The sequence below is a fragment of the Python bivittatus genome, unplaced genomic scaffold (genome assembly GCF_059951505.1).
Source record: "Python bivittatus isolate LINGU-HERP-01145 unplaced genomic scaffold, Pbiv_v1 ctg000020_np1212, whole genome shotgun sequence".
In the NCBI taxonomy this organism is placed as follows: domain Eukaryota; kingdom Metazoa; phylum Chordata; class Lepidosauria; order Squamata; family Pythonidae; genus Python; species Python bivittatus.
The window spans coordinates 47,598,156-47,621,676 of NW_028277030.1; the positions used below are offsets into that span (position 1 = coordinate 47,598,156).

The 23,521-nt window shown below is 42.3% G+C and overlaps 1 protein-coding gene across 1 annotated transcript; it reads left to right on the forward strand.

The window, feature by feature from the left end:
- Positions 1-814: 814 nt before the first annotated feature.
- MRAP2 (melanocortin 2 receptor accessory protein 2) lies at positions 815-21,967 on the forward strand. Its single transcript, XM_007423876.2, has 4 exons — positions 815-874; positions 16,265-16,401; positions 20,132-20,231; positions 21,056-21,967. The coding sequence occupies exons 2-4, from the start codon at positions 16,272-16,274 to the stop codon at positions 21,420-21,422; spliced, it is 597 nt and encodes a 198-aa protein (XP_007423938.1). The 5' UTR covers positions 815-874; positions 16,265-16,271; the 3' UTR covers positions 21,423-21,967.
- Positions 21,968-23,521: the final 1,554 nt, after the last annotated feature.

Here is a 23,521-nt window from a genome sequence, read left to right on the forward strand (position 1 = left end):
GCTTGTAGATGTGTGGGCTTCAACTCCCAGAATTCCCCAGCCGGCATGCTGCCTCAGAAATTCTGGGAATTGCTGGCTGAGGAATTCTGGGAATTGAAGTTTACATATAGTCAAGCCGCCAAGGTTGAGAAACACTGATTTGGACAATCCTGAAAATGGCAGCAAGGTGATTTCAAACTCCACCTCTTGCTGTCCTGTAGCGGTCCTCCGTGAGTGTGCAGCCCAGCTGTGGCAGCCCTATTCTGAACATGATCTCCCTGTTAGTTTTTGAAATGCAGATGTTGTTAATTGTTTACAAAATAGAACTTGGCCCTTGACCTACCTCTGCAGCTTGAAAACTAAGGCAACGATTTGTGTTGCGAAAGGACAGCAAATCGTTCGCTATTTAACTCATCCCTTTTCCTGGCAGAGAAGAAATGCTGCCTGGGTGTGCTGTTCTGACTCCAGTGCCCAAATGACTTGACTGGGGTGTCGCCGGCCACCACGCGGGCATCTTACCACGGGCAAGCGCCCCTCTCCGCCTTCCGAGAAAGAACTCCGGCTCTTTTCGGAACCTGGTGCCACGTGATCAGAGCACCGGGCCACCAGCTCTGGGCTGCAACATCCGGACCTCCGCTAGAGGACAGTCGAGAAATGCCGCAGGAAACTCTAGCCCGCTCAGAGGCGCCCGGGTTCCCGCGTGGCGGGAGGCGCGGCGGCTGCGGCGCCTCCATTCAGCAGACAGGCTGAGGGGGCGCGGGCTGCTTCTCTGCGGCGCGGCGCGTCTTATGAATGAAAGCGGCTTGCGCGGCGTCTGGAGAGGGGGCGGCGGACGGCGGAGAAGAGCGCGGGGGCGCGCCTGGCAAGTGGAGGGGAAAGAGGGAGACGTGGGAGGGTAAGTGTAATGTTCTATGCGGGCAGAGGATAAAGCACGCGCAGCCCCGGAGCCTCTTTGCAATGCAGGGAAGTCCTCTAATTAGTCATTTGGTGGGAGACCTGTGAAAAAGGCGAAGTGCTCAGGTCTTCTCGGCAAACTTGGGACCTCTTTAAGCGTGGCCAGATGCGATCTTTGAAGGGGTGGCCGCATGATGTGGACACTCCCCCCCCCTTTCGCCTGATCACGGGCTGATTGCCAAATCGTTCTGTTTCAGCTGGGGGGGGGCGGCGATGCGGTTTTAAAAGGCGCCCGTGAGGTTGCATAAATTCCTGGGTCGGATGCGGGGGAGGGGGGCGCTTTGATCCGGGGTCGTCTTGGTCTGCTTGGGAGTGTTGTGTGTGGACTGTGTGCGGGGTGGCTTTATGCAAATTGTTCCGGTATTGGAACAGGTATTCCGCTGGGAGTTCTGAAGTGTAAACGAGGAAGGAGGAAATATCTCGCCACTTATCCACTCCAGTGCTGGTATGGAAGGAGTGGCTTCTCAGTGCCACTTGCTTTATAAGCTGAAGTTGCTGCTTGAGCCCTAGTTGAATCATGGCAGGCATTTATTTAGAATATTTCTACGTGCTTCTGATTCTTAAAACAGATTCTCATAGATGTATACAAAAAGGTATTAAAACATGGCCAACAGCTTAAAAAAATACATTGTGCCCAAGATTAAACCATCATGATAAAATAGAATAGTAGCATTATGGAGCAAAAAGCAAACCAAGGAAGTGTTAGAGATGAAAAACCACAGGCCACAGTTTTAAAAGGCCCAGGTAAACAAAAAGGTCTTAACTTTGCACCAGGAGGCTTCTCTGGGAACTGTCACAGCTTGTCCAATCTCTAAAGTAAAGTGACCCAGAGAAGAACTCAGAAGATCTTAACAGGTAGGTTGGTGTGTGGAGAACAACGCAGCCTTTCAGGGATTTGAAGCTGTTGAGGGCTGGGGTTGGACTGTGCAGTATTCAGGAACAGGATGGTAGCCAGGGGCTCAGGTTTTAAACCGGGAAGAGATTTTCTGTAGGCACAGTTCTAGTTACTAATAAGGCAGATACTGATTGCATCAGCTAACACTTCCAGTTTTCTAGGGCAGCCAGTCTTAGTTATATTCCATTTGTTGAACTACTGGAGGAAAGGAAATTCTTAAAAGTTGGAAATATTAAATGCATAAGGGAAGAGGGAAATATCCAAGATCTGGTAAAAGATGTGCAGGAGTTCTTTGTGGCTACTGTAATGTGTTTTGTGTTTCATAGCTCTTTGTTAATGGCACATCCTTTGCGGCTTTCTTTTTGGACAGAATTTTCCCTTTCCTTTCACATATTGCCCTAAGCCAAGATTGAACAACCCTGAGAGTACAGATTGAGTGCAAGATTGAACAATCCTTCAAGTGCATTGCTAAGGCATAAATCATAGTGGCCAGACAAACTGCATTATGGCTTAGGCATGATGTGGGAACTCAGCAAGAGTACAAAAAGCCACATCCCTTTTAAAAAGGTCAAAAGACCAAATCATTTGGATCCATGTTCTGAAAACTAAACCAGTCTCCAACTGTTGTCAAATAATTTGTATTTGGCAGCAGTGTTTAGTCCCTTCAGAAGTAGATAGAAGAGATCAAGTGAAAATGCTGAAGATATTTTCAAGATGATTCTATTATTATTGTTTTCAATAAGGGTTTGTGGTTTCCTTAATTTAATGTGCTAGGACTTGTGGATGATTTTACAATTTATTGATGTATCACTGCACCCTAGATTTTGTACTTTTGCCACTGAGTTCAGATAAACAAGAAAGGGGGAGGGAAACTATGTTGGTTCTTTGGGGGAAAAAATTAGAAATCCACAGAAAAGGTAATATTAGGACCAAACCAAAATGTCAAAGAAAAGAGATGGAGAGAAAGAGAAAATGGAAGGCCTGAAAAGTGTCCACTGAATGTGTCCAGACTACAAGTCCCATGATTCTGAAGGGTAGCACATCACATCTGAAGGTGTGATTTGAGCACCGTCCTGCTTAGCCTTCCTCAATCTGCAAGTGCAGGTTGCAGTTCAGGTGGAGTTTGAATAGGCTTTATTAAATTATTTGTTGCTAGGCTCTAAACAAATTTCAAATTGCCTTGAGCACTACTGAAAATTATGTCCTGTTCTTCACAGCCTCTTAAATTTGGACAAAATCAGGGAACAATGTTTTTAAAACCTTGATTTTCTCCTTTCCTCTCCTGGATAATTTCATATAATGAATTTATGCTGCACTGTTTGTCCCTTGTATACTTTATTGCTGTGTTTTGGCTTTAGAAAGCTTCTTCCTCAGGTCCTGATTATCTTGTGTTTCCAGAATATTTTTCTTCTACAGTGGCATTTCAGATAACACAGAGATCTTCATGTTAACTCATTAATTGCCTTCTGTGTAGCTGATATTTCCAGTTCAGTGTACCTTCTTTCCTTCTGCTCTGCATTTGTGACGCCATTCTCAACAATGGCATACAATCTGGACCTGTTCTTAGTTTAGTTCCTCCTTGGACAAGTGGCATAGCCTAACTCAGCCATGCAGTTTTAAAATGTGTGAACCATAAATAGCTCCTTGGAAGCATAAGCACAAGCTTTAGAGCAGAGTGGTTGAAATGAGTTTGAGAAGTGTCTTCCTCTCTCCCAGAAAGAGCCAAAGTCTGAGTGTTTTATGTCAGCCAAATCTTACCTTAGCAACCACAGGAGGGGAAACTGGTTTTTTTGCAGAATCAAGTGAAAGCCTAAAAGCAATGTAGTTTGATGATGGCCTTTGATAAAGAGAATCTGTGGCTTTACCCTTTATTCTGACCTTGTTACGGCAGTGCAGCAGTAGGAACCGGATACACTGAATTGGGAAAAAAATAGTGCTGCATTTGTATACCATAGGCAAGACAAAGGACAGCTCAGCTAAGGTCCCCCAGAAATGTCTCCTTACCTATAGCAGTCTCAATGTATATGGATGGCAAGGTTTCCAGATGTTGGGTATCATAGCATGACTTCAACACAAGTTTGTAAATAAATTAATGGTCTGAACCCTGAGAGATTTGGTAATCTCATTCTCATGCCAAGCAATTCATGTAGAGAGCAAACAGAAGTGGTACTATGTGAACACTTTGTAGAACAGGCACTAGGGGAGCATAGACAGAGTTGCATCAGGGAACAGGAAGCTGGAATTAATTCTGCTTGGGAAATGTTTCTGGTCCTGTCCCTAGCACTTTTTCTAGGACTCCCCACCCCCATTACCATATAGAAAAGCCAACAGCTTTTCTGATTGTGCACTCAGTTGTATGTGAAATGGCGTAGAAAAACAGAACCGGATGCTGCAGTAGATGAAGGAACTGTTGGTTTATGAAGGTTCTATTGTTGAAGGAAAAGTCCCCTTTTCTATATGTGGTTTTAAATTATTTTAGCTGAATATAAAGGGCCAGATTAAAATGTTAGGTCTGATCTAAATAAAATATCCCATCATCTGTACAGAATGGATTGGATAAGCTTTCTACTTATCTGCTATAGAGCTTCTACTTTCTATTTTTGAAAGTTTGCTACTTTTGATCTTGACCTATGGATATAAAAGAAGACTAAATACAAAAATGGAATATTTTTTGGAGGGGGCAGCTGAGGATGATAGATAAAAAAATATCACTGGCAGGTGTATATTGTGGAAATAAAATCAGAAAGATTGAGTCAGACAAGGCTGCAGAGGACTTTGAAAGCAAGTCTACTATTTGCTGCAGTGTTGACAATAATGGCATGATGCTAATTCATTTTCTTTAACTGTTTTTAAACATTATATTCCACCTGTCCTTCCATATAGGTTTCCAAGGCAACATGTACTTAAATAATAATTGGATCTAGCCTTTCTTCTTACTGGAGGTTCACCCAAAGAATGTTTGCAGGTCAAAATGTTCCAAATGTGGGTGGGAATAAACCATACATTAATGCCCATGTTTTCATCAAGAACTCAACAAATGCATTTTTAATCAGATGGAATGTAATAGCTCCATATTCTCTGGCAGAACTAGCTGTGGATGAAAAAAAGTGGGGGAGGAAATAGCGGTTGTTGAATTGATTCAACAGAGGTCAGCCTGAGAACATGAACATCTTTCTGTATTGCTTCATGTCTTTGTTGTTGGCTGATAATAAAAATACGTTGTAACCCTTCTAACAACTTTTAAAAAAAACATTAAGAATCTGAGATTATTATAAAGTTGCTTCAGTGCAACTTTCTATGTAAATCAAATATTTTTGTAGTCAACAATCTCAGTTTGCAGGCAAAGGAACAGGTGCTTTGTTTTGGGGGGCTTTTTGGCCATGCTCTGTTCTTGAGTCAGATGATGTTTCTATGAAACATGTAGCTTATTATTAGAAGTTATATGCTGTCTTGTATTCTAAAATCAAGAACACAAGTGACAGCCTTCGCTTCCATTTATTCATATCTCCGTTGGATGCAGCCTCCCATGACCCGGTGCCCTGCAGAATGTCTGAACTGGATTTTCTGAGAGTTGAAGTCCAATACCTCTGGAGTGAATTAAGTTGGGGAAGGCTGCTCTGTAACTTCAGTTGGTAGCTGCTAAATCTGCAAATCTGCAGAGAAGAAACTTCTGTGCTTCAGCAGTTTTTCGGTCAACCAGGAGAGAAACTGCGACTTATCTTAAGTCCTTAACTGTCAAAGAAAGAAGCTTCTACTGCAAGTATTTCAAAAATAGCAGGCAGTGACCTCTGCCAAGCAGCACTGTAGTCTGAGTGGGAATCGCAAAGCAAAGTTCAGATCCTAGTGAAACAATCTTAAAGGCAAATCAGGATCAGTACCTTGGAGAGCTCCACATGAAGCTCTGTTTGATAAATCATAACAAATATTTTAAAACGGACAGATTATAGAAGCTGTTACAACACAAATACACACCCCAAATCCGAATATTAAAACTGAGAAGAAGATAAAATTCAAGGTGAAAAAAGACAGAGCTTTAAAGTATTGTAAATTTAAACCAAATATCACTATACCAATACATTCTATGTTAGAAGAAAGGAAGTGTATGGCCAAAGTCTGTATTTTAATAAACATGTTCATCTCTGGTCTGTTAGTTGCAGCTCTCTACTTCATTAATCTGAAGTATGAGAGTGATATTCCATGCTCTACCATGCCACTCATTAATTGATGAAGCAGTTGCCTTCTTTCAGTAAGCTACTGTATATATTTTGGCAGCTGCAAGTAAACAATGATTTCAAGGTCTATACAGGTGGTCCCTGTGTTGAGAACGCCTAGTTTAAGGATGACCCATAGTTAAGAACAGAGTCTCTTTCAGCAGAATTTGAGTTAAATGCACAATGATTCCAGTTAAATACATAGTAGTCTGAGTTAATTACACGATATTACTTATACAATATTATACAATAATGCTGTTACGGCTTACATACAAATTCGACTTAAGGACATACCTTAAGTTGTTAAACTAGGGACTACCTGTATCATGAAGTCTTTAAAACTAAACAGTACTTCTGTTTTAGGGACTCATGATGTTAGACAGCTAGCCCTTTTATTGAATAATTAGTCCAAAATAGCTATATTTCTAGACAGTCCCCTAAATACACCGATAATCTGCAAGGCAAACTTTACCCCAGAAGCAATAATCATATGTGGGATTATACATTCACCTTAAACTATATATCACTTAGAATGTCTGGGATTTTTGTTCCTTGCTGAGAAGCCTATCTAAACATCTATTCTGAACTTGGTTTCTATATAGACACCTAAAACGTTTTCATAATGTTGCATCTCTAGGAACTAGACACCTGCTTGACTTGTAAATTCAGAGAGGATAGAATAAAGCAGGTGGGAGCACTAAATAACTTTGTGATTGGATGACTGGACCACTTATATCAGAAATAGAACTTATTGTGCAAGTGAATAAAATCACAACTATCTTTACGGAAGGACCTACTGAGGATTCAATTTTTCTTAAATGTGTGAGACTTTGCTTTCAGTCTTTGTCTGTTGGAACATCTAAATAAAGAAGCCAGCAGTATTCTTTTTCAGTTCTTCTTTTCTTCAACCAACTCTGCGTATGCGCTGAAGCCCCCAGGTGGCTTTACTGAGTCTTTGTCCCTAATGGTTGTCTTGACTTCCTTTTTTTCCCTCTTTTTTGCACCTCCTTCCCCAAATAAATAGGTTCATTTTTATGCCTGGACATTTGCCTATGGAATTTTGAAGGATAATTTTCCATTAAAAGCTTTTTTATACCCAGGGCTGCATCATGGCTAAGCTACTACAAGTGTTTTGTTATATTCTGTGTCATCTGGACTTTCTTCTTTATATTTTGATCTCTGAAACATAGCAAATTCAACAGAAATGCTTTAATAATTTTATGATTCATTGCAAAGGAAAAATAGACTGCTTTGAAAAAGGAAAACTTCTGTAGTTGTATTTTGGATAGCTATTTTAGGAAGATTTTTTATTCTGTCCTCTCTGATGTTGTTATTGCAATGTCTACATTCAAATTAAACAATCATCTCTCTTTTTACCATGGTTTCATGTATGTATAATGTTGATATAACAGCATATGGAGAAGTTGTTGTTGTTGATAGCAATAATATTTGGAGAGTGGTGTATGTGCCCAATTTGAATATTTTCCTTCATTTTAATAAGTTCTATAAAATTTAAACAATAAATTTAATGTAGAAACAGGAAACTTTGCACTGCTGATCTATGAAGAAATTAAATTTCAAATATTTGAGCCTGTGAGTTGACTTTTTAAAATAATGAGATGTTTTTGAACATGTCAATATTTGTGAAAGACTTCATCATGATACTTGTTATATTTGGCTTTCTGTTTGCTGAATTGTATGAGCAGGCCAGAGCCAGACTTTAATATCACTAAAAATCAATTTCTCACTCCTCCACAAGTGTGAGCCTCTTGCCCTGTTCTCTGGTCATGTAGAGAATCCAGTAGAAATTGAAGGCTGGACACAGTGATTAGGTTGAGCAGTAAAAGCACCCACAATATTTCACTCATTATTCTTATACTGGTTATTGTCCAAGCAGAAGAAATCTGAAATAGAGTTTAATTAGGATTTTTTACAGGCCACAGTTCTTGCTCACTTTTAAAGCAGGAGGGTTTTATTCCCCCTAATCTATTTTAAAAAGAAAAACATGTTCCTTAAGAAACCAGGATTGTGAATTTCAAAATAGAAAAAAGCTCTGTGATTTAAGAAGTGTTTCATGAAGAGAGGCTGTAGAACAGTGTATTTCTCATTGAAGGTCTTGATGCTTAGAACAATAGATCTCATTCTAAGAATGTAGGAGCGGTCCTCCTGACTCAGATCAAAGGCTAGCTCAGTATCCTATTTCTCATGGACCTCAACTGGATAAACTTGCTTGTGAGAATCCCACCGCAAGGACATGAGGGTAATAGTATCTCCTACTTGGCCCCTAACAACTGGTCAGGGGTATCCACAGAAAGCCGAAATTTCTTCAAAATGATCAAATGTGCACTGTGATGTCACAATGCAAGTTCTGCCTGTGGGAGTACTTTGCTTTCCAAGGACTAGACATACCACACTGTAGCAAAACTGTACACAATGCTTTATTGCAGCACACAGCACACACCTTCCCCAACAACAGACTATTGCTCTCCACCCATCTAAGACTTTCAAGGTGATGTTGCCATGTAATACTCAGTCCTTTAATACTTAGTTCAAGCAAGAGTCTATAAGTCTGTAAAGTGGCATACAACCTTCACCTCCTTCCAGATGTTCTTACTGTATTTGGGAGAAGTTGCTGCTACAGTGTGGTTGTTCTAGTTGCCACCAAGCTCCTGGCAAAGCTTCAAGCTCCAGGCAGGACTCCCACCATGATATGCTACTCACCGTAGCTTGTGGTCTTGGCAGTTGAATGCTAGTCCTTTTGCCTGCTTGTAATACCTGCCAATCTCCAGATGTCGCCTCTGCTTCCCTGCCTGTATGCCATTCGTGTATCACCCTTCCTCCTATATACACGTCCCCACTCTGTCTTGGCATTTGCTTTTCTAAGCTATGAGCCTGGGTCGGGGAGAGGCTGCCTTGAGATGTTGGCACGTCCTTGAAAATGCCAGGGTGTACCTCAATTATCACAGGCAGCTGGAAAGCCAGCTTTGATGCTTGTGAGTAAAGTTGTGAGCTAATGAATGAATGTATGGGGGAAATGGGGTGACAAGTGTTTCTGCCTGGCTGCAGCTACTTTTCCCAAGTGCAGACAGCAATCCCAACTTTACTCCCTCATGCTGCCCCTTATGTATTTATATGCAATGGACAGTTCATCACCCCCCCATTTTTTTACTGTTCCATGGACATTCAGGCAACTGTCATTGACAGATATGATGTCTGACCCTGAAGGTAAAAACAAAACAAACAAACAAAAAAACCCTGACTACTCTCTCTGGCTTGTTCTGGCAACTGCATCAGTTCTTAATTGCTCTTTTTTTTTTGGCTACATATGCTTCTGTAGTAGGAAGAGAGAAAACAGTGCAGATTTCATAGAATAGCACCAGGATAGGCAGCCTATGGCATTCTAGATCTTGCTGAATGACTCCCTCAATCTTGCCTATGCTTCTTAGGATGCTGAGGATGATTGAAGAAAAATAGAGAGGGAGAAAAATGATTGACAGTCACCAAGAGTGCTAGCTTTATTTGTTATAAAGGCTAGCACTAGCCTATATAGGGGGTCTCAGCACTTAAATGGAAAACCCAAATAGTAGAAAAATAAATGTTGCTAGGGTATTTCATCATCAAAGTGTTTTTCCCTTCTGTCGATGGCTCTAAAGATGTGTACTTCATTTCTTTAAATATTTATGCATTTATGAACTTCTGTGACTTTTAAAAAAACGTTGACATACTTTGCTAGCTTGGATTATGTTTGGGAGGTGCATAATTGTGGCCTCCTATCATCTGAGAGGGAATCTTACTTCCTTTTGAATTAATATTCTGGCTCTGCTACCATCCCATCTGAATAGGCTGTAGCACAGCTTAAGGCTCAGGCATCAGTTGCCAATTTTTGTAGTGGTAGCTCCTGTTAATAAAGAGTTTACTACTTGCTGTCTGGGATAACATAGTAGCTATATTACAGCCTCTGATTATGGATGAGGAATTCATTATTTTGGTTTGGTAATGCTATTTTTCATCTGCCTGGTTATTCTTTGGCAAGAATCCACAAAAGAGGTCTTTGTGAGCGTACATTTCTGAGTCATTCCTACTAGCTTCTTCTTCCTTCTCATGGTATAGTCTTCATATGCTAAATCACAAGCACTCTGTTGTGTGTATGCACACAAGTACATAGGTACAAGGGCCCTAGGATAAAATACCGGGTGCGATTAAATGTAGCAGGAAAAGAGCTGGACAGGTTGAATTAATAGACCACAATCCATGAGCAAATCCTCTTGGTTGAATCTTATTGAAATGGGTGGGAATTGCTTAAGTAGTTACAAGAGCAGTGTAAGGCCACGTGCATATGTACCTTTCTCTATTTATTTTGGTATGTCATGTATAGCATCCTTCTGAAATAGTTGTGCCACAGTGACACACATATACTTAGCAGAAAGGCTGGCAAATTGTCATTTAGATTTTCTTCACTGGATGACATGGGTGACCCTGTATGAGGGCAGTGTCTGATTAGTTGGACATTCTTTGTGACATATGCTTCTGATGTATACAATGAAAGAAGCTGTGTCAGAAGCATTGATTCTTACTTTGCTTGGATATAATCTTATTCTGCAAAAGTGCATTTTGTTAGAATATAGGGACACCCTCTTTAACCCACTCTGTTCTTCCTCCTCGTATTTTTTTTTCAGGTTTTGTAACTGAGTTGATACAAAACATTGAAGAAGACAATTAGTAGCTATTCACAAACAGCAAGTTGATATAAGATGCTAACACAAGGTTGGGAAAAGAGGACAAGATCATCTTATATATGGAAAAGTGGGGTAGGGAATCAGTGAAAGGGAAAGGCTGAGATACAAGAAGAGGTGGTGCTGTATTAAAAAGGAGAGATGCCTACAAGACAGGGAGGAAAAGATTCTGGACTTGACCCCAGCACTTCTCTTCCACCTGAACCTGTCTCTGATGAAAACTGTGAAGTAGATAGTCAGACTGCATAAATACTCTGAGAAGATCTTATGAAATGTCCCCCTGCTCTGCTTTCCTCTTCCTTCCACTTTTATTTTTCTCCCTCCCCTGCTGAGCATTATAATCACTTACCAAATGTTAGAGGCTCAATTTTGTAACTAGAAGATTTGCTGATTTTCTAGTAGAAAAAAACAATATCCTACTTTTTATAGTCATTCACTCAGCTTTAGCTAAAGGAACAGTAAAAGGCAAAGCTGGTCTGATTCTTAAATCTCATGCAGTGTATGCAAAGAACATGAAGGGCTGCAGCTTGAAGGTGTGTGGCAAAATCATACCTTATAGTATGGAGTGTGTGAAAACTACAGTAAATGCAGGGAGCCTTAGCAGAGGGGTTCTTGGGGGATGGAGGTGACTGAAGGGCTCAAGCTGCTAAGTTTGGGAAACCCAAGCGCTGGAGGGTTGGCTGACAAACTGGCTGTAAAAGGATTGACTGATGGATCCAGTGAGTCGTGTGAATGGAGAGAAAAGCGAGTGTATAGAGATACCCCTAACCAAAGTTGGGCACAATGCTTTGAAACACCTGAAACCAGTGACAGACAGATTCTTATATTCTTTTGATGTGGTTTAGGGTCTGTCTGATATTTGTTTGCCTTATAGTTGCTCTCATTTCATTTTCATCTGAAAATTAAAGGGTGTGTAGCAATTCAGATTCAGGAACAATGGCGCACCGGGCTTGCTTAGAAAAGGAGGAGGGTTTCAATCAGCAAAAGCGTGAGGCAGAATCAGGTAAAATTATCACCTGATGAAGGTCTTTGTAGTGTTTCATAACTATCATAGTAGGAAATAAAGTTAAAATGTTTCTTTAAAAAAGGGAAGAAATATGTTCTACTGCCTACAGTCCTGGTCACTACAGGTCTTAATCTGTAGTGCTTCTTGGAGGACATATGATACACTTGTTACTGTTTAATTTACTTATGGTAGGTTGTAACAGCCTGATTAATCCCTAGCCTATACTTGAAAACTCTTGTGTTGCCATAATCTCGCTGGTTGTTATTAAGAGCAGACACTATTTTCCCATCACTTTTCCAGTAACTCTCCTGAGTAAACATGCCCTCATGGCTGAGTCCTAATCTTCCTCAGTAACCAAGCCAGAGAAGGATGCTGTCCTTCCAGTCTTAATGTGGGACAAGTTCAAGAAAGGGATTGATAGAGTCCCCTGGCGCCATCTGCCCTCCCACCAAATATCACTGGCCATTGGGAGGAACCTGCACCAGTTGCTCTCTTTAACATATGGTGGGGCAGGGGTTGGGGAGGAGGCAAATTTTGGCAGGTGGCCAGATAGATTTAAACCTTGTTCTGGCTTTGCACATGTATTTTGCATGGGTGCATTCAAAGGGAGCTTGATGGGATTCAAAGATGGTGACTTGATCAGGAGGAAGCTGAGCTTTTTAAGGGGAGATTGAAGTTTTAGCTTCTCATTTCCCAACCATGATAATCCTGAATTCTTAGATATCTGCCAAGAATCAGAAGCAGAAGAAAGAGCATGTTTATCTAGCAGAGGCAGCTTGTTATGGAGCGATCCCAATGGATTTATACATCTTCATAAATGTTCCCATTTTCTTCCACAACTCAACCATGATAGGGATGGATTTCTGTCCTGTTCCAGATGGAGCAATCACACAGTGGCAAGTTGCAACTGGCTTAATGATGGGGTTGTAATTCAAACTAGTAAGAAGGCAGGCCGAGTGCTTGGCTGAGCAGCTGCATACAAGCTCCAGGAGAAATATCGGTACAGTGAGTTCTTGCCCACTAGCCAGGGCAATACATGCTGAAGCTGAGAATTCGGGGATCCAGGGCCAGAGGTTCACAGAATCCAGTCCAGAGTTGTAGCTGTAAGAGACAAGAGGCAGGCTAGAAGGCAGGCAGCCAGTGGTGTGTAGGCCCAGTGCAAGGAAGCAGGAGTGGGCTGTGTCGGTCTAGGATTCAAATGCCAGAGAGCTCCCCAAGCTGGTGCGAGTCATAAAGGCTAGAGTCTGAGACACAGCAAGGATACAGGAATGCAGGTCTGATGTTGGAGAATTGTTTCCCATGGATCATACAGTTCTGAAGGCTGCTCCTAGGTAACCCCAGCTATAGGCATGGCTTAGTTAGTGGCTGGCTGGAGAATTCTCGGAGTTGAAGTCCATTCATCTTAAAGCTGCCAAGGTTGAGAAACACTGTTCTAGATTCATCTCCTGCAATGGATTGCCTGCACAAGCTATTTGGAGGAACCCAAGTTAAAAGGCTGTTCCAGGAAACCTGAAGCCCCGTGATCTCTTGTTGAAAGGAATTATGTATTTGTTTAAATAATTCTGCTACTGAAACTCTTAAAAAATTAAGCAGTGATAATGAAAAAGTTTGTGCTTGTGAGGGCCTAAGATGAAATGTGAAAAAACACAAAAGTGGAAGCAGTATGGGGAAGAGGACCAAATGTTGGATTCAGCCAAACTGGATTTGTTGGCTGGGGTGCACAACCACTCTCAGCTTGGCTTGGAATGGAGGTGAAGATACATGAGCTAATTCCAAAATGCTTTTTACAGTGCCTTGTGATTCATAAATATGCATAATAGCCGCTAAACATTAAACTGGTCCATACCTCAGGCCTATGAGTTTTTGATGTAAAGAAGGTTAAAGCAAGACTAGATGACAAGAACCAGTTAGAAATGAGTGAATGGAAGGCCATGAAATATCCTTGCAGAGAAGATAGATATGAAAGTCCAGCCAAAAAGTATGCAGAAAACCTTTGAAATTGAAACCATAGGAGCTGGAAGCCCTCTGTCTCAAGTTCAGAATAGGCTGAGGGTGGGGGAGTTTGCTTGGAGCCTGGAGTGTTTGTGATTTCAAGCCTTTTTATAAACCCCTAGTCCAGCTAAAATTAAGCACATTCCAGCCTGTTGAATGCCAAACTTGCTTTTGTTTCTGGCATCTTGCAGAGCTGAAAGAAATCCGCAGGCTTTTTTGTCGCTATTTCAAAAGGTCTATTTGTCTATTGTCTATTTCAAGACAATAGAAAGGTCTTGTTTTTAGGACGACCAATTCGCCCCTGAGGCTGAGGGACATTCTTGTTTTAATTCTTTGGAGGAATATGGACAGCTTATTATAGTCTGCAGTGAGACCTTGTGGTGGTTATCATCGTTATTTTCAATGTGGCTATCCACATCTTAGGGTGCTCGGGATGGGGAGAGAATACATGGAATAGCTCTTCTCTCTGTGTGGGTGCGTGCACATTTGAGCACATTTACAGCTCTCCTGCCTCTGAAATGGAACCTGTTAGCAGGAGAACTCTTACAGAGAGAAGGAGGCTGATGATAAGGATCCATGATGGAGGAACTGTCACTGTCCAGAATGTCACTGGACTGGTAGCAATCACAACAGGCGGGTATTGCTACTTCTCTGCATTCTTTTTTTCTTGACTGCCCTTGTTACATTTCCCTTCAGGTGGCTTTCAGTGGAAGAAAATAAATGCACCAGCTCCAGGGCAGATGCTTTTTCTCTTATGCTGCAGGTTTTTCTCTTATATTACTGATATCTTTGCAGTTGAAAGTCTGAACCCTCTCCCAGTCCACCTCAACACACCCAGTTCTGCTCCTGCTCATTCTGTTAGCAGAGTGATGATGACATTGCTTGACACAATCAGGTGGTCTTCTGCAGTGGATCTTCTCCTTGATGGTGCAGAGGGACATCTGCCACACCAAGAGTTTCCAAGCCCCACCTCCCAGTGCTTTGAATTGGTCACTTCATGTGCTACGAACTGATCCTCAATTCTATGATTGAAAGAGCATAGCAGCATTTGTAATACAGGTAGTCCTCGAGTTATGACGGTAATTGGGATTGGAATTTCCATCGCTAAGCAATGCGGTCATAAAGCACAATGTCAGTGACCACATTGCTTAGTGATGGCAATCCCAGCAGTCCCCATTGCCAATGTTAACTGAATCCCATCAGTCCTTAGGTGAGGACCCACTCTGATCCAAGCCACTCCTGTCTTGGTCCCTCCCAGCCCCAAGCCTTGGTAAGGTAAGGGACTGCCTCCTCTTCAACTCCCCCCACCTGCCTATCTTCCCCACCCCCATCTCTGCCCTTTTGGCCACTACTCCTTGGCAGCAGCAATTGCACTGGGGCTGAAATAAGAGGCCTGGGGCCTTCAGCAGCCATCTGCAACTGTTCCTGGGCCTCTACTTCAGCCCTAGCACCACCACTGCTGAGGAGTGCTGCCTCAAGCCCCATGCTGCAGCCAACCACCCCAGTGCCACAGTGCAAAGTCCCTGCCACCCTGCCCTCTGCAAGCCCTGCCATGCCCAGCTGACCTTCGCCATCCTCTGCTACTGACAAGCTACGACTGGCCCAGCCCTATGTGAGGCTGCTGCTGGCTGTGCCAGACCTTCTTCCCGAGGCTGCGTGCACTGTTCCCCAAATTGTGTGTGCTGTTGTTGCGATGCTTCAGAAAGCCTTCAGAAAGCTATTTGGAGAACAGTGCATGCGGCCTCGGGAAGAAGGCCTAGGGCCTGCGGAGTGCAGGGCGGTGGGGGGAGCTGGGGTTTTGCACTGTTGCCGAGTGCCACTGTGCAGGGCATCCAAAAGGGCAGAGATGGGGGGAAGATTGGTGGGTGGGGGAGTTGAAAGGCCTATGCACTTCACCTATAAAACCTAAATCTCTAGAATATGCAAATGCTATAATATGCAACTTTGTAACAAATTATAGAGGGCTATTCAATAGCCATTACATCAACATCAGCTTAGCCATGAAAGGGAGGAGGAAGTCAGAAAGAAACTCAAGATTGCAGAGCCTTGATTCTTGTTGGTGTAAGAGGTAGGAAAGAGAACCTCTGTCAGGCTTTCAAGATGCTGCTGTTTGCCTTCTGATCATCGAGTTCCAACCATTCTTGTGTTGGTCCCTTTCCTGATCTGGCCTAGCTTGAAGGGCTGACATAAATTCTCCATAGCTCAGAATGAATATGACGTTTAGTTTTATATGCTGAGAGCTGGTCTCTATCTCACTTTGGACATAAAGGTGGCCTTTGGAATCACCTGCTCTGTGGCTAAAATACTGCTGATTTTAGCCATGTTAGCAATAAACCGGAAAGAGGTAGGTAAACCCTAATCTTTGTAATAAGATAGGATCACTATCAATTATTGAAAGTAGTAGGTAGAAAGATGCGACACAATAGGATAAAGCAGGATGGGGTTGAGATTGCTTTATTCTGCAAAGGCTTATCGTATTTATGTATTGACACAGGCTGGAGATGACGGAACCTCGCTATATTTCCAACAAAACATCCCAACATGCCTTGTTATCTCATTCTGATTATACTTGGGAATATGAGTATTATGAATATGGCCCAGTTTCCTTTGAAGACCTCAAGGCTCACAAATGTAAGTCTTATCTGGACATTTTTTATGTCCAAATCCTCTTTTGGTCCTTCTCAATTATAATTATTAGGATGTATATTCTGGAAATTAGTTTTTTTCCCTCTCCACTGGTGTGTGTGCCTAGGCACAGGTGCACGTGTGTGCGCACACACACACACACACACACATTTATTTTAATAGCATCATTCTTTTATAAAATGTAAGTTTCTTTAGTTATCCTTTGATTATAGTTTACCAAAAAAGACACAGGATTTAATGCAAAACTGCATCACCTTGGTTGTTTGAATAAGTATCGGAGTAGGGTTGAGAGAAAAGCAGAAGGAAGAGGATAAAAGATGGGGACAAAAGTCATGGTTGGGGTACGGTTCGGCACTACTCTCTGCACTTAATCCCTGTAAATGCCTCTCACTAGTGCTGGGGATTTGGGATTTATCACACATCATCGTCTTCTGTTGCCAGAATCCTTATTAACAAATCTCGATTTATTTTTATTTTATGTATTCAGAGCCTCTGGAAAGTTTACAATGTAACAAAAAAGATAGAAAATACAATGCACAATAGGTAACGAACAAGATCCAGCTAAACAACACAGAAAAACATATATAGCACACAACAGACAAGGGACTCCATCCACCCCAACCCAAGGGCTGGAAGAACAGCCAGGTCTTTAAGGCCCTCTGGAATGCCGTCAAGGTGGGAGCCACCTGGATCTCAGGAGGAACCTTATTACAATGGGCAGGCACCGTGAAAGGGAAGGCATGCGTCCTGGGTCCCATCATTGCCTGCACTACTGCATTCTGGACCACCTGAAGCTTCCAAGTGGTCTTCAAGGGCAGCTTCAAGCCTTGAGGTGTCTTGGGTATGAGTGACTATCTGAAGGGCAGTCCTGTTCCAGGAAGTCCTACTTCTTGGCTACAGCTACCATCTGCTCTTTGAGCTGGAGCTGCAAATCCAGAAAGAACTCCCCAGATTGCTCACCAGACTTGAATGAGGAAGTGCAACTCCATCCAAGATTAGAGATGGAAAGTCCCTGAATCTAGGTGGCTCTAATATCCACAGCCACTCCGTCTGGGTAGGATTGAGTCAGAGTCAGTTCCTCCCCTTCCAGGGCCATGCAACCTCCAAGCACTGGTATAGGACCTTGACAGCCTGGAGTCGAGATATATAATTGGGTATCAGCATACTGATGATACTGAACCCCAAACTGGCAGATGACCTCATCTTGCAGTTTCATGTAGATGTTAAATGGGGGTGGGGGGTGGAGGAGGGATTAAGCCCTGTCTCATATCACAAAGGAGGAGCCTAGGCAACAACCTTGCCCCCACCCCCTCCCAACACTGACGGAACTAACCTTGAAGGAAAGAAGGGAACCACTGTAAGACAGTGCCCCCTGTTCCCAACACCCAGAGCTGGTCCAGAAGGATACCATGATTGACAGTATCGAAAGCCTCTGAGAGATCAAGGAGCACAAGGATGGATATACCACCTCCATCCTTGCTCTGCCATAGGTCATCAGTGAGCATGACCAGGGTTGTCTCTGTACTGAATCCCAGCCTGAAACCTGACTGAAACATGTCAAGATAATCTGCTTCCTCCAAGGTTCTTTGCAGCTGCAGCCCAACCACCTTCTCAATAACCTTCCCCAAATTGTTGGGTCCAAGAATGGCCTCTTCAAGGCCAGAGGCACTATTCCCTCCCTCAAGAAGGCCAGCAGCAGAACAGATAACCTACAGTTACCTCCTTGGCCACTTTAACAATCCAGAAAGGATCTGGGTCCAACAAACTTATGGCAGAACCAATAGCCCAGAGAACCCTGTCCACTTCCTCCAGAGTCATCAACTTAAATTTATCTGAGGTCACATTACAAGACTGGGCTCCAGGAGTCCAACTTATAGCAGATCTGAGTAACTTTATCAGCCAGATCACTAGAATATTCCTCACAGTGACCCTGTAGATGATGCTGACTTTTATAAGTGACTATAAAGAGTGCAAACCAGAGTTCTTGAGAATCATGGTACATGTTTCTTCCCAGATCCCAAGGGAGAGGCAGACATTCCACTTTTGAATTGGGCTGAAAGTGACAGTTGAACAGTTCTGAGGGTGAAAAAGTTGCCGATGTTCTTATGGCTGTGAGGCTGATCTGGCATTCAATTCTATCTATATTAGAGAGAATGACAAAAATAGAACTGTTAACTTGGAGATAGAAAGCCAGCCTTGTAAACTTCAGACTGCCTGTTACCTTTCACATTTTCTGAAATCAGTAAAAAACCATTTTGTTCACTTTCAGGGCAATTGTGTGCTTCATAATAATAAAAAACAAATATCCTTTTTTTTAAAAAAAGAGGGCCAAATAAAGCCATGAATTTCTGAATATTCATGTGGCAAAGCAATAAATAGATATATTAAAGTGAGGGAGGGCAAGGCTACCATTTTGAGCTAGCATTTGATTTGTAGATTTTCCTTTCTGAAGCACTGTTCACTTAACTGCCTTTGATTTGATTTTGGTGGAAGATTCTTGGGAAAATCCTCCATAATTTAGCATTACAATATAGGGACATACTGATGACCACTGGGTTCCTTACCATTCCATCCTTCCCCCTTCTCTTTTTGGTGCAACTTGTAAGGGCAGCAGGAACCTCTGCTTCTGGTTTAGATAAACCCTAAGTTAACTATCTATCTGCACCCTAAACTTGACTTTAAGCTTAACTGTGATTTTTTTTTTAAAAGAAGCCAAATCTGTATTCATAGTTGCTAACCACGGTTTACTTTTTTCAAATGGCATGGCAAGCTATGGTTAATTACAAAAGGAAGCTAACTTGTCCAAACACTTCCTTGCAACCATACTGCTGTGTGTGTGTGTGTGTGTGTGTGTGTGTGAGAGAGAGAGAGAGAGAGAGAGCGAGCGAGCTTGAAATCTGTTATAGCATCAGCAGGGCATCAAAAAGGCAAGCTGATGATTGTGGTTGCCTGGGCACCCTGACAATTAGGCTGAGTTAATTTGTTTCTGGATCAAGGCTGCCCTTCTAAACAAACTGCCAGAAGTCTTATAAGAAGAACTTCCAGGTTTCCTTGAAAGGCTGCTGTTCTCTCCAGGTGGAATTTAATTGCTGATGTTCTAGTGGGAGAGAAGAGAATGAAGTTGCAATCGGCCTGAATTACCTGTTGCTTTACTGTGCCTGGCTGCATTTCTTTTATTCTTTGAAAATTATATAGCTAAGAAGAAGTGTGGTTTGGTGCATCTTTCATCTCTGTTCTTCGCATCCTCTGGATTCCACACCGGTGCTAAAGTTAGGTACTGGCGTGTTGGAAAAATGCTAAAAACGTACCGAGAGGTTGTGTTTGGGGTTACTCAGACCATGCCTTTTGCCACAGCAGTGCAGGTGTTCTTCCTCCTGTTACTCTGACTAGATGTTTGCATATTTCTGTACTTTTAATAAAAGTGCAAGTGTAAAGTCCAAATCTATTGTCTGTTAAAGACTGTTGTTCATGGCACTGGCTTGTACACATTTTTCTTGCCTGATTACTAGAAATGTTGTTTCTAACCATCACACAAGAAACAACCTATGGGGAAAAATACAAATTCTATAGGTAGATAAAACTTATAATAAAAATTATTAAAACCACTACGGTGCATGTGCAGTCAGATTTTACTTTTTTTTTTTTTGCTTTGATATGAAAGATGGTCTACTCACACCAGCAAATTAGCCTCCTCCCTTCTCTCTTTCTCTTACAGATTCCATTGTGATTGGATTTTGGGTGGGCCTTGCTGTGTTTGTCATTTTTATGTTCTTTGTGCTGACCTTGCTGACAAAGACAGGAGCCCCACACCAAGAGTAAGTCCTGCTGCTAGCACTGAAAAATAATCACCTCTTTTAGCTGACCTTTTTCGAGCAAAAGTGACTCACTCAGAGACTGTATTGCTGTTTAAGAAGAGTTCCAAAGAATATACTGCTAATGCCAGAAATGCTATGTGTTGACCATTAAATTTAAATATTTCATAACCAAAGTATATACTTTGTTTTACATGGGAATGTAACTGTTGCCCTAGGTTATTAAGATGTATTGAAACACATTACTGATGTTGGCACAGCTGAGCAAGAGAGACACTTCTTTCCATTCAGAGCATTAGGAATTGCAAATCAGTATTTGTCATTCCAAAAATGCTCTAACTTCTTGTTGGAATGACAGATATGATTGATTTGTAATGTACAGGTAGTCCTCATTTACCAACTGTAATTGGGACTGGGAACTCCGTTGCCAAGTGACGCAGTTGTAAGGTGCAATGTCACGTGACCCCCACCGACTTTTGACTGCAGGTTCAGCAGTCCCACTTGCTGCTGTTAGGCGAATCTTGAGCAAGGACTACCTGTTTGGACTAGGACATGTTTAAGTTCATCCCCAGCCATGGAAGTTCACCGGGTGACATTTTGGGCCAATCCCTCCCTCTTAGCAGATCCTACCTCCCAGGACTGTTGGGGGAAAAATGAAGGGAATGTGATATAGGCCACCATGAGCTCCTGGACGAACGGGAGTACATAATTCCAATTAATTAACAAACATGAATAAATCTGTTTTGGCATCTTCTCTTTCAGTTTGTGCACATGAATGACACTGTACTGAATTTCGTACCCATTGTTCATCTCTCCTTGTTTCATAGGCGTATAAACTCTTCTGAGAAAAGACTCTGCACAAACAATTTCGTAGCTGACTTTGGACAGCCACTGGATTCTGAACGGATCTTTTCTCAGCAGCTGTTTCTCCATTGCTACATCAACGAACCTGAGAACATGGATAGGACCAAGCAGTGTCACAAAGTGCCAGTTATGGACAGTAGCATCCACTTCCAAGAAGTAACTGAGAATGGTGGGCGACTAGAAGAGGAGCTGAACTGCCATACAAAATTCAACATTCCCAACTTTGTGAACTCTGATTCCCTGGGTGAAGATGAGTTGTTAATTTCTGAGCCATCTATCATTTTGGAGAACAAACCAGTGAGTCAAGTCTCTTGCCAGATTCTCGACTAAAGAAACTTGAGCAAGATGTCTAAGCTTGCAGCTAGTAGCATTGCTTTCTTTGGATACACATAAACAAAAAATTACTTTTCTTCTTGCATTCCCATCCTATCTTGCCTTTATGGGCTTCAGGACTTTGGCTGATTAAACATGCTTTAGTGCATGACGTGAGATTGCTTTGGAATGAATTTCCAGTGGTTCTCACATTATTTATATATTTTTGTTCTTTAGAAAGAACAGGTTTGAAGTTGCAACTCTCTGTTTAGCTCTATACAAACCAAAGCTGTCTATCAACTGCTATAGTCTTTACATTCCACAGTTCTCTTAGAACAGATGTGCTGAATTTAAGCAGGCTAACACCACAGTAGGAAAAATCGAATGTAGAAATTGGGTGTAGCCATGTTCTGAAGTAAATGACCTCGCCATTACTAATTTAAGCCCCATGGAAAGGGCTTGCATCCGCTCTTTTGCACTGGTGCAGGTAATGTTGCAGCAAAGTAGCATTTACTGCTACAGTACTGTGATGTGGTGCGGCCAAAAATTTTTATGAAATCCAGTTTTCAGTGTCTTAGGGTTATGTCCTACATCATGGGAATAGATGGATGTCTGTTACTGTGCTTAGCAATCATCATACTGTACCAGATATTCCCAACGAAAGAGTTGAACTGAGAGCAATAAAACAAAGATTGTACTGATTCTGGAATACAGCGTTTGCCTTTTTTTTTTTAAGAAAAAAAGAACAAGAAACCCTTCTAGATGCCTAATTATAATTTACAGCATACATAACCTCTTCCATACGTCTGGTGGCTTCAAACATACTTGATTCTTAGTTATTTTTTTAAGACTACACAAGCCAAGTAGTGGCTTAGCTTAAAGTGGGCTTTGAGTTGCACTCCATTTAACAGTTCCTAAAATACCCAGAGTGCCTCTGCTCATCTCTACTAACTACGTTTAGGCAGTGCTTCAGTTACCCCGTGCCCCCCAGCTTATCCCCGGCAGTGCGGTTCCATTCTACCAAGGTAATGTCTCTCCTCTGACTGGTTGCTCTATGGGGTTGTCAGCCAACTCCTTCCTCTCTGTCACTGGTTGCCATTTTGGGGATTCTGCAGTGGAGAGGAAAATGCCCATATGAAGCCTGAACCCCACTGTTTTGTGAGGCAGTTCTCATTACATGGGTTTCTTCAACATTGCTGATAAGCAGCACCGTGAAGCATTGGTTCTTTCTTTCACTGCACTGGCAGACCGGTGAAATGTTGGCTTTTTAAACTATTCACTGGTAGACCAATGAAACAGTGGTTGTTTGCTTCCTTCTCCATCCCCTCCCAGTTGGGAGCAGGGGAGGCTCATGGCTTGAAGAGGGCTGGCATTCAAATGCCTGAATCATCATTAGCACAACACTTGAGAAACTTCTATTACTGCCTGCTCCTGCCAGAGCTCCATTGGTGAAAATAACTGCTAGAGATATACAATGACCTAAAAGCAAGGAAATAAAAGCAAGGGTAGGAGGGCAGGGTGTGGGTGTGTACAAGCTGTTGTGGAAAAGTACAGCAAGGAAGCAAACAAATCCCAAACATATTCCTGACAATTGAAAAGAAGAGGGAGAACCCCCCCCCCCAAGTACAGATAGATCTTGGACTTCTAGATTAAAATCCAGTAATGTTTTTGGCTTGTTGACACTCTTTTAATGGGTCTTCCTAACCAAATGCTGGTGGAAGAGATCTCTTTGGAACTCAAGGGCTGGATGAAATCCCTTCTGGCTTAAGTGACAATAATGGTGAAACGAGGGTGCCCCCCCTCACCCTATCACTCCATTAAAGGGCCAGTGAATAGCTTGTGAGCAAGAAACTTCTGCACTGAGAAGGAATTTGGACTAGATGATCTTGAAGGACCCTCTCAACTATGATTCTGTGACTGCTGGGTGTTGTTTACTCATGCAGATGGAAACCATGGGTGTTCAAAGACCCATCCATGAAAAAGAAAGTGATTGGTGCTTGCTTTTTGAGCATTGGAGGTAAAGCAGCAAGGGTTCCAAGATTGGGGCCAAGGCAACAGCTGTCTGGACAGAAGACCTCACTGGCATTGTTGCCAAAGCTTGATATCCAGACAGTGCT